The 11,803-nt window shown below is 38.7% G+C and overlaps 1 protein-coding gene across 3 annotated transcripts; it reads left to right on the forward strand.

The window, feature by feature from the left end:
* Positions 1-2,717: 2,717 nt before the first annotated feature.
* LOC115925481 (RWD domain-containing protein 3-like) lies at positions 2,718-10,982 on the forward strand. 3 transcript variants are annotated; one of them, XR_004064744.1, is made up of 7 exons: positions 2,718-2,877; positions 3,327-3,472; positions 5,327-5,644; positions 6,010-6,173; positions 7,212-7,327; positions 9,316-9,921; positions 10,204-10,982. XR_004064744.1 is itself a non-coding variant. In XM_030989428.1 (6 exons), exons 2-6 carry the CDS (start codon positions 3,367-3,369, stop codon positions 9,452-9,454), a joined length of 843 nt encoding a protein of 280 aa, XP_030845288.1. In that variant the 5' UTR covers positions 2,718-2,877; positions 3,327-3,366; the 3' UTR covers positions 9,455-10,982. The 3 variants fall into 3 exon arrangements, 1 of the variants encoding a protein (XP_030845288.1); XR_004064743.1 differs by having other exon boundaries at positions 9,316-9,650; positions 9,934-10,982; XM_030989428.1 differs by having other exon boundaries at positions 9,316-10,982.
* Positions 10,983-11,803: the final 821 nt, after the last annotated feature.

Here is an 11,803-nt window from a genome sequence, read left to right on the forward strand (position 1 = left end):
TTATATGATTGTCGTTATATAGCAGAAGAATGTGTTAGTGAAGAGAGGGAAAGATAGATGCAGATAGAGAGAGAGAGAGAGAGAACGGGATGAGAAAGGGAGGGGGTTTATTGAGAGTGAGGGGAAAAAGATGGAGGGGAGTTATGGAGAAAGAGAGAGAGAGAGAGAGAGAGTGAGAGAGAGAGAGAGAGAGTGTGTGTGTGTGTGTGTGCCTGAGATAAAATGAAGGGAGAAGAGAAGTAGAAATATAGAGATTTTAAAAGAAAGAGAGAGAGAGAGAGAGAGAGAGGGAGGTATTCAATATCTAAAAAAAAAATAATGCAAAAGAAATGGAAATGTAGATAGAGAGAGAGAGAGAGAGTGAATATGAGCATAGAGAGCGGGGGGAGGGGGGAGAGGGAGAGGGAGGGAGAGAGAGAGAGAGAGAGAGAGAGAGCGAGATGGAGAGCGTGAGTCCGGTATGAAAGGGAATGAGGTGAAAAGTAAAGAGAGATATTTAAAGAGAGAAAGAGAGATTAAAAATAAAATGAGAATGAGGTGTGGAAATATCGATAGAAGAGGTGGATCTAGACTAACTAAAGAGAAATAGAGATAGTGAGAGAGGAAGAGAAGGGGAGAAAGAGAGGAAAAGAGATAGAGAGAAAAGGGAGAGAGATTGAGATGAAGGGGAAGGAGAAAATAAGTAGTTATAGGTTGGTGAAGGAGTGTTGCTGAATAGTTAGAAAAGGTAGATGCAATAGCAAAAGGAAGAATGAATACTATAAATGAGATATTTGAGCTAAATGAAGAAGTTTAGAATAACTGATCGCGGAGAGGTGGAAACGAATGGAAAGGAAGAATGTGAAAAACTATTCTGCTTCTCCTAAGACCCTCCTGGATCGTACATTATTAACAAAACTAACACTTCAATCGTTTTGTACATACGTGTGTTGAAATATTCGGAAACCAGTCTGCATAACTTTAAACAGAAATCTTAACTTTCTTATTTTTTGGTCACAGTCATTTCATTCAAACTTTCAACAGTCTGCTTCTTTGATTGTCTTGTTTTCTTTTGGAGTAGCTGGCTGTTAAATTTGGTTTTCCCTTTAATACAATGTATTCATTATTTACAAAAAGTGATTTCTTATTAAGGCCTCCGTTAATGGGCTTTCCTATACCCACTTTTCAGAGGGGTCACTGGCCATTTCCGACGGACAATGGGACTAACATTTTATACAGTTATGTACCCTTAATTAAGCTTTCATTTTGTCAGTCGTGTACCGTCGATAATATTATTTGATTTGGCGGTCTCATGGGCTTGTCTACACTGGAATGACACCTGGGTCCTCGTGAGTTCGATGTCCCTTTTCAGCCCCACCCCCCCACCGCACCCTCTAAAGTCTTAAATCACAACCAACAATTTACTATATACACTGTCGCTCTGTTATAGTTGGAATATTTTTGTTTTACCCCATTTTATGGAATTATTTTGATTTGTTTTAAAAATTCCGAATAGATCTAGATGGTAGTATACATTCTCAGATTTTATTGAATAATAATTTGCCAATGTGTGTTTTGCGTGACTGCTAACGCATGTGTATGCTACTATGCTTATCAACTAGGGGACCTACGCTCTTAAGTCATAAATGACAGTAATGAGGATTAATGCCCCATAAAATGGCACTAATACACATCGACACGGTTTTGATCCTGCGGCCTCACAGTTACGAGGCCATTGCTTTACCACTGAACCATGACTGTACGCAGTGGGGGCTAGGGTAGGGGGCAGTTCCCACAAATAAAAAAAAAAATAAAAAAAAATGCAATAAATTATCAATAATTCATTGTATTTCCCCCCGGTCCCCAACATAATTTTTTTTTTCTGTGTGCCCATGCCTTGAGCCATAATGCATGGCCGTATAGAGGATTTTTTGAATCTAGATCTATTAGGTATAAATCATTGTCAAAATTAGGGTAACAAAAAAATATTCCAACTATACGAGCGACAGTGTATATACATGTGACGGAATTTTGCAACATGCAAAAACGGATATGAAACCGATTCTCATAACTAGATTATTTTGTTTGTAAACATCCAGGATAGGGATTAATGAACAATGAAAGAAACCTCACTTTCAAATATAAAACCCCGCGGAATGTTAACATAGACGGCACTATTTTGTTCCCTCTTGAAACACCGAACATACCACGGTGCAGCTATAGTGGCGGATCTAGGGGGGGGGGGGGGACTCCCCTGGCAAAACAAATATTTGTTGTTGTTGTTGGAATATTGGGCCCCTCCCTTGCCGTCGGCTGGATCCGCGCTTGCCGCGGTATATGCAGCTGAAAATACAATGACGGTCTTATTTTGTTTACAAGCGACGGATTCCTTAATTTTTCCTCAAAATATACGTGGGGTTTAGAGTGAGGCAATGTAGAGAAGATGACAAAACAGGTACTGAAAATGTGTGAGATGTCATGGGACACCGTCTGCTTGCCTGTGCAAATCATGTTCAACATGTGACGTCACACAACGTTCAGAGAGCTTTTCAGGTGCTATGTGCCGGGGTTATATCTAAGCGTTTTGTAATTGATGTTAATCATTACTTCGAATATTTCCAAGCATTGGATTTTGATAACCTTGTCCAATCAAAGTTTCACCTCTGCAATTACGACAATAAAGTTAGTTTTTGAAATCAATGAACATTCTCTTTAACTTCCTCCAATATGCGTACATATGTGCGTGCTATCACGTACCTAGTACTTTGGTACTACGTAAATGTGGATACGTACATGTGCATGCGCAAGTACACACATAGAAGTACGGTACCGCACGTGTATGTTATCTTAGCTTAGCTTACACTTCGAGTCTGTCTACCTAAAATTCATGGCATCCAGGCCGCGTTATTTTTTTATGCGGCACAGATTGGGGCATGGCGCGTGTTAAACCTATGGGAAGTACGTTCTTTCCCTACTGAATAGTGTCTGCACTTACGTGAGACTAGTCATGTTAGCTAGCGCATTAGCGCTGCGAAGAAGTTTGTATATCCATCGCGAACTATGTGTTTAGATAACATTCCTCTTCGTTTAAGTTAGTAAGTTTTATTGACTAATTATTGTGATGTTCTCCTTATTGACGTGCTGCCTCCTCTTCAGTTTTCCAATTTGATTTTAATTGTTGATGTAATGATTTTCCATGCGGTAGTGGATTAAATGTAACACTATTAAAAACAGACCTCTACTACTTATACTGTCTAGTACGCACATGACCAGTATTAGTCTGTAAATCAAGACCCATTTAAAAAAAAAGCCCCAATCTGTGCCGCATAAAAAAATAACGCATCCAGGCCAGGCCTAATACTGGTCGGTATGTAATGGGACCAAGCTATGTCGTCTCCTAGCTCTGATGATGTAGCAGATGAGCTGCAAGTTATAGAATCTATTTTCTGCCAAAGCGGAGAATTCGTGCTCCATGATTTCAACGCATTGACCGGTAAGAAGCCCATGACATTTCCCTATACTGCTATAGACCTACTAGGTTGTCGCTGCTGGTACTCAGCCCGGGCGGCAGACGCGGTGAGCGACGGAAAACCGCTGGCTTCTACTATGTTGAGAAAATTTCACGTAGAATAGTCAATAGACTAATAGACTACATCTATTCGCTATCATAGAGACTACGGTAGTCTGGTCCAAATCGGCGTAAATATTCATAATTGAATGACACACGCCCTTAAAACTAAAACAACAACACCAGTTAAAACTATAGGGGTAGAACTGTTTATTGGTCACTATGAGTATGAGCTCACATAGACAGAAATTACCATCTGATTTGGGTCATTTCTTTAATAAAACTGACATTTGTTGTCATTCCCCAATTACTTTAGTGTGTTTTATTATTTTGGGTTTCTAACTTCACCCTAACCCTAACCCTAAACCTAAACCTAACCCTAACCCTAACCCTAACCCTAACCCTAACCCTATGATGGTAAGTTGGTAACCCAGAGATCTCGTACCGTGGGGGTAATTTAGAGCCACAGCCGAACATCTTTTCGTTCCTGACATTTCTCCCCCGATTTTCTTTATTTAGATCTAATTTTCTGATTTCTAAATCAGATGTAAATTAGGTCGGTATGTCATTTGTCCTAATTACAGTTATCAAAATTTGATAACTTAATATTAAATGTATAATTTACAGACTTACTTATATGAATTATCCAATTTGTATCTCCGAACTGTGAAACAGTACGTTCATGCACTCGAACATAGGGCTATATGACCCGCCGGCCAAAATATTTCCAGGTCAACCTACCAAAACATAGCCAAATGGCCAATCAGAGCACTCGTTTCGTGGGAGTTCGTTGGTCAAGCTGGGCTGTGGGGCTGACTCGTACGTAGCTACGGTAGCTATTGGACGTTCGAAAAGAAAAAATGAATATTCATCAACTAAAACCAAGACGGATAATGTTGACGAGACTTTCTCGGATTAATCATTAATTTGGGATCTAAATGAGCAAGCTATCGTAAGTCAAATAAGCTATATATATGTTATTTTTAATTTTTATTATAATTGCAGCAGTTATGAGGATGTAAAGAGTGAAAATCTTGTTGCATATCTCATTCATCGCGGTCCGGTCGAACCGAACCATTTGTTTTGTACAGTCCCGTACAGTCCCGATAGGCCATACTTCAGTCTCTATAATCGGAGGTCTAGTGGAGCCAGACGTAGTCTCAGTGGAACACCCAACTATTAGAGAGACTGAAGTTTTTGGTCTAGAGCTCACAATGTATGAGGAAAAGATATACCTGGTAGGCTAGCTCTATTGCCTATTGGCTTGCATGTACATAATGAAGGGAAATAAAATACACATTTTGAATACATGAATATCTTCTGCCAATAAAATAATAATAATAATCTTTTAAAGTCTACTCCAAATTTTATTAGGTTAAATCAAAAAATGGAAATTCTTTTTGCCCAATTGATCGTGAGCCCGGCAGCCACTGAGCAGCGCCAGATTGACGTTGCTCTATCCCTTTATTGTTGAATGCCAAACGAGGTAGCAGCAACTCCCGTCTTTTAACATCTTTTGGTATGACGCGGCCGGGGTTCGAACCCACGACCTACCGGTTGTGAGGCGGACGCTCTACTAACTGAGCCAACACACCGGTTTTCTTCTTTGAATTTTTTGTTTTTTCTGCTTGTAATCTTGTAATAATACTTTGCTCTTTTTATTTGATATGTTTTGCCCGTCATCTTCTAATAATACATGGTGTTTTTTGGTCCTTTCATTTTTTTCTTCTTTTCTGCTCGTATTCTTCTACCAAATTGTGCTTGCTCTTTTTTTTTCAGGGTCATCTCGATACACCATTGCCGTTTCAGATGTCCCCGGTAATTCTCTGTCTCCCCTCGTTGGCTCGACCCTTGCCATCACATTCACAACCACACAATGCTACCCACAATCCTTGCCGGTTATCAGCTTGACCTCTGACCTCCTTACCAGGAAAGCCACTGATAGCATGACGAGCGACCTTGTTGAATATGCTAATGAGCACCTGCGTGGTGAACCAATGACATTGGAGATAGTGGAATGGGTGAGGCTTCATTTCAAGGAGTATGCAAATGAGGACCAAACTCTGAACCAACCACACGTTGTATCTGATAGGCAAGGTGAGTTTGTGTATACATTTGTATATTTATTCATTTCTTTATTTATTTACTTACTAATTTATATAATTTAGTAATTTATTTACCTATTATGGTTTTGTCTATTTATACCATTACCTATCTATTTATTAACTTATTTAATTACTTTTACAAGGTTCCATTGCCAGTTACAATACTGCTTTCAACATTGGATCTGTTGGCCTATCTTTTGTAGATAATAATATGATTAAAGACAGCATTATCTATCAATAATGAAGACAATTTCAAAGACTTTCTTTGAAAATTTGTAATTCAGATGCTTTCATTCGATCTCTTTTTCGTTTTGGTCTTATTATGTACATTATTTCTGCGTTCATTTGGTGACACAGGGGGGCTTAAGGTTTCTCTACTGCGACTGGATCACATGCGAGCTAAGGCGCGCTACGTCAAGACAATAACAAGCTGGTGTGCAGAGCTGGGCATCATGGGAAGAATTTTCTTTGTTGAGAAGCTCATCTTGATCCTTCTTGAAGGTCATCAGGACAACGTCAAGGTCAGTTTTATAATACATGATATACTGATCATAACAATAAAAATATGATATGTAATATTATTGATGATAACCAAATCAATAAAAATATGATATGTAATGATAGTATTATTGATGGTAACCAAAACATTATATGTAGTGATGATATTATTGATAATTACTAAAACAATAAAAATATGATATGTTATGTAATACTATTGTTAATGATAATGATGATGATAAAAACAACAAGAACAATAATATATATAAATAACATGTACTGTATAAGGTTTGTTAGTTACTAGCAGTGGGGAGGGGGATTGGGTTCTCACTTGAAGTTATGTCATTGCCCTCAAGATTTACACGCCAGCTTGAACAGATTAGTTAAATGACTGCTGGCATGGCCGCTTGAATATCGGCCCTGCGAACCCTTCCTATTGTTCATGGATCATTGATGATAACTCTGAGGTTTCGAAGTTTATTAAAAATTGATGACCGTCCCGTCACTCCTGGGGGGTGTTTCACAAAGATCCTAAGTCATACTTAACTCTAAATTAGACTTAAACCTTATGGAGAGCCATTTATAGCCTCAAAATAAAATATATTCAAAAGCAAAAATTCTAGTATTTTAGACTTTAATAAATTCTACATCAAGAACATGAAATCTCCTTGAACATAGGAAATATGATTGATTTGAATCAACTTTTAATGCCTTTTAAAATAACTTTTACAAATATTTTCAAAGATGCTAACGGCTTTCCATAATTGTTTAGTCCAACCTAGAGTTAAGTTCGAATTAAGATCTTTGTGAAACATGGCTAATACTACTAGGTAATGTATGGAGAAGACCAATGGTTGAGAGCATCACCCAACAGTTGAATTTCAGAATTTGGCAGAATTTCAAGAATATTTCTGTATAGGAGAAGGGCTGTCAGTAAAAGTTAACAATAACAAAAAACAGTTTCTAATTTTGCAGTTCTCACTTCATTATGATTCATTTTCCATTTTTTTCAAAGTGCTTCTTACTCTATCTCTGTTTTTTCTGTTTTTGCTTTTTTGTAGGACTTTATTCTTCGACTGAAAACTCAGAAGGTAGATGTGGATTCTAATGGCAAGGGTTGCAAGGAGAAAATGATGAGCGTTTTAAGTGAAAGGCATGCCGATGAAGAAAAAAGCAGGTTTGTGTAGATTTTAATTTCAATTTTAATTTGTTTCAACCAGTTGTACCCCAGTGAGACAGCCAAACCGTCTCCAAGTTGATTCCAAACTGACCGAATATTGGCTATTCAGGGTGGTGGATTGTTTAGTCTGTTGTTGCTCATATGTTGTATTATATTCCACATACTAAGAATCTTGCTCTACGATTGGTCAAAAGTAAATCATGTGATGAAAGATAGTTCTCCAATCATTGATGGGAGAAGGAAAGTTTGTTACACTGTGTGGATAGTACTACTATCTTCAGTGAAAGTGTGTTGCACTTGGTAGATAGTAGTAGTATCTTCACAGTGCAACACACTTTAATTATATATGTTGCGTATTGCTCTCCTCTTTGAGCTCTTAGTACGAGAACTTTGGTCAAGCGCTAACTATGGTCACACCACCATACTGCATGCACTGAATGTATCGTGCACCGTTTGCTAACTGTTAATTGATGACTTGTTGCTCTGCAATGACGAACGAAGTGAAATATTTCCGATGTGGAATATAAAGCAAATAATCACCATTTGGTTTCAGGGGATGGCAAACTATCACCTTCTGGGCGATCTAAATGTATACACATTTTTTTCCCTCAGCTTTGCTTCTGAAAGATAGCTACATCTAGATAGTCTCGGAAGTGATAGTTTGTCCCATCACCTTTACCAACGGTAATTATTTGATCACTAAAACCCCGTCTTAATCAGAAAATATAGTCGCGGTGTTGTAAGGACGCTGTCCGGATGACATTCTACCCCGTTCCTGTTAAGACGCATCAATCGAGGTAACGTCCGGACAATATCGAAATGAGTTTTACCCTATTCGGGCCAGGGTGAGATTGCGGTGACGTTCTGACGTTTTCCAGATGAAATCCTGATAAACGGCCTATTAAGACGCGCGCGGAAATCTACCCGGGTAGAATGACGTCAGGGCCGTGAAAAAATGTATATGAACACAGCATTCTACCCCGTTCTTGTTAAGACGCGTCAATCGGGGTATCGTCCGGACAATATCGAGGTGACATCGAGGTGAGTTTTACCCTATTCGGGCCAGGGTGAGATCGCGGTGACGTTCTGATGTTTTCCAGATGAAATCTGAGAAACGGCCTATTAAGACGCGCGCGGAAATCTACCCGGGTAGAATGACGTCAGGGCCATGAAAAAATGTATACATGAACACAGCGCGCACCAGCTGATCGCGATGAGGGAGGGGCGGTTATGGTTACCTACCCAGGTGAGGTTTTTTCCAGATGGCTGGTTGAGATGGTGTCCATGAGCCTGGCTAAAGCTCACCCCGTGTTTTACGATCAGAACCCCAACTGTTTCTCATCCACATGTCGCTCGGGTGAGATCGAAAAAGTTCTATTAAGACGGGGCTTTAGTTGTAAAAATGTGTTATTAAGTAGCAATGTTGTTTTCTTTGCTTTATTTATTTGATGAAGGTAATAGTTTGAGCATTACATTAATGTTGTTATTTGTTCTGTTTTGAAGAACTACCGGTTATTGTTTATTCATTCTCTAAAATAAATGTTGGATGATTTATTGTGCAGTAAGTAACAATCACAATGTTAACAAACTTTAGCTTTACTAAGGTTAACTAAGAAATGCTAATACATACATGTACACATATATACCTATGGGGAACTTATATTTTTTACAATTATTATTGTTGTAACCAATTTGTTTACATTTATTGGGATATTACTCAAATACTCTATGCTTTTCATTTTCTATTAATCTTCACAAAGTCTATTGGCTATTCAGAACCCTTTTTTAATTCTTTTAGAATTTTAATTACCAGTTAAGCCTTTATAACCCCAAAATCAACATTTTGTGTCCTCTGTGTAAGTGGTAGAAGGGAATTAACTAAAGGCTCCAGAAAGACAGTATGAACTATTCAGTTAGAGTGACTGCTCATCTGTATCCAAGAGATGTTTTTTGTTGTAACTACGTGCACATTTCCATGTCCACAGTTTTTCATCCTTTGAAGTTGCTGAGCTAGAGAGCATCCAATCATTGAAAAAGACTTTTGATGCTGTGAATCTAAGAGAGCTTTTTGAAGAACATATACAACCACTGTGTAGACATCCAATGCAAGGTTCCATCAGATGACAAGGTCATTCACAAGGACGCATGGAGTAGATGCACCACCAAAGGTTCAATGTGGTGACGAGGTTATTCCCAAGGATACTGTCCATTTCCCAGTGCTGTGACCCACTCTCATTTCCGGCAGATGACGGAGTCATTCACAAGGACGCATGTTTAGCTACTGAGTAGATACACCGCCAAAGATCCAAGCAGTGTTGAGGTCATTCATAAGGTCACCATCAATTTCCAGGTGATGTGTCCCACTCTGATTTCCGGCAGATGACAGGGTCATTCGCAAGGACTCATGTTTAGCTATGGAGTAGATGCACCACCTAAGGCTCCAAGCGGTGACAAGGTCATTCCCAAGGACACTGTCCATTTCCAGGTGCTGTGTCCATCTCTTTATTTCTGGCAGATGACAAGGTCATTCACAAGGATGCATGTTTAGCTACTGAGTAGATGCACCACCAAACGTTCCAAGCAGTGATGAGGTCATTCATAAGGTCATTCATAAGGTCACCATCAATTTCCAGGTGATGTGTCCCACTCTGATTTCCGGCAGATGACAGGGTCATTCGCAAGGACGCATGTTTAGCTATGGAGTAGATGCACCACTAAAGGCTCCAAGCGGTGACAAGGTCATTCCCAAGGACACTGTCCATTTCCAGGTGCTGTGTCCATCTCTGATTTCCGGCAGATGACAAGGTCATTCACAAGGATGCATGTTTAGCTACTGAGTAGATGCACCACCAAACGTTCCAAGCAGTGATGAGGTAATTCACAAGGTCACCATCCATTTCCAGGTGCTGTGTCCCACTCTGATTTCCAGCAGATGACAAGGTCATTCACAAGAATGCATGTTTAGCTACTAAGTAGATGAACCACCAGATATGGTACCCTGTCTTTAAAGGAGGTTTTGAGTACTTGTCATCGTATTGCTTTGTGAATGTTACTATCTTATTGAACATATTGTAAATGGTAAACTATGTACTTCATGAAAAGAACTGTTTATTACAAGGGTTTGTAGTCATGGAATCGAATAGAGGTGACTCCATTTGAAAGTCGCAAACTTCATCAAAAGTTGACTGAGGTTAATAAACAATTTCTTGTCTTTTTAGTTTGTGACAGTATTTCAAAAGCAGTACTTTCCATCCATTCCTAGCTAGCAGCCCTTCCATATCAAATTTAAACAGGGAATGCTGCAATTTTTAATTACCATGTTTGCTCAAATTTCTCTGTATCAACTTTTTGTTAATCTTTCATCTCAGTTGAGGTGTTGCGCGGTACATTCATTCATTCACTTGACTCTCAATCAAAGGGTTGAGGTTTGAATCTTACCCAGCACCAACGTCCTTTGGAAAGACATTAATCCATGTTTGCCACTCTCCACCCAGGTGTAAATGGGAACCTGGTAATGGCTCAGTAAGGAAAATTATATGGACTCAAGGAAGCACAACATTAAAGGTGATGATGCTTCTCTGGGTAAACAATAATATTATTATTGTTAAGATTAATTTATTTCTGAATATTTATTAAAATATAAAGAAAAACATTTCAAAGACTTCAACACCAGCTTTTTTTGTGTGTGTGTGTGTGTGTGTCACAGTTGAATTTTAACATTTGTATCATACAAAAATCGACAACTTTGAGGGGCATACTTTAACTATTAGCTAGGGTGATCTCAAAACTGTTCTGTGCCCCAAGAATAACTTTAGGGTTTAGTGCGCTCTCAATATAGAGGAGCCATAGTTCTAACCATGACCCGAGAAATAAGCAGTCAATATTTGTTTTATATACCGCATCCCAAGTGTCAATTCTTGAAAAGAGATATTTCCACAAAATATGCCATCAAAGTGAATTGACTAAATTAGAGTCATAGGTAATTTACACGCCACACCGCACATATCCGTTGAACTTCACATACTATTGGCAAGTAGAACCATGCCCGGTCGATACATGTATTATATGTTGTATACCTCACTTTAGAAATCCAGCCATCTGATCGGTCGAAATTAGAGTCGTGATTTTGGCCATTCCCGTAAAATGCCAAAACCGGTCAATAGTCTTTTGAAAAAAGCCATAGGGCATTTTCAAAAAACTATTGACCAGTTTTAGAATTTTACGTATATGCGTGCAATCTCAACGGTAAGGATTTTAGCACACAAACTAAGAGGACAATTTTTTTTTGGGGTGTCAAAATTTGACATTTTGCTCCGTTGGGGGGAAGGGGGGGGGGTGGTAAGGTCACCTTTTTTAGGTCAGCCATTGGCATAATTTTTATTTTATTATTTATAAAAAAAAAAAAAAAAAAAAAGTGGGTGGGTGGATGGTTTTTTTTTGTGCTAAAAAATACACTCATTATAAAAAATGAAG

This window comes from Strongylocentrotus purpuratus, unplaced genomic scaffold (assembly GCF_000002235.5).
Source record: "Strongylocentrotus purpuratus isolate Spur 01 unplaced genomic scaffold, Spur_5.0 spur5_scaffold_18, whole genome shotgun sequence".
Lineage (NCBI taxonomy): Eukaryota > Metazoa > Echinodermata > Echinoidea > Camarodonta > Strongylocentrotidae > Strongylocentrotus > Strongylocentrotus purpuratus.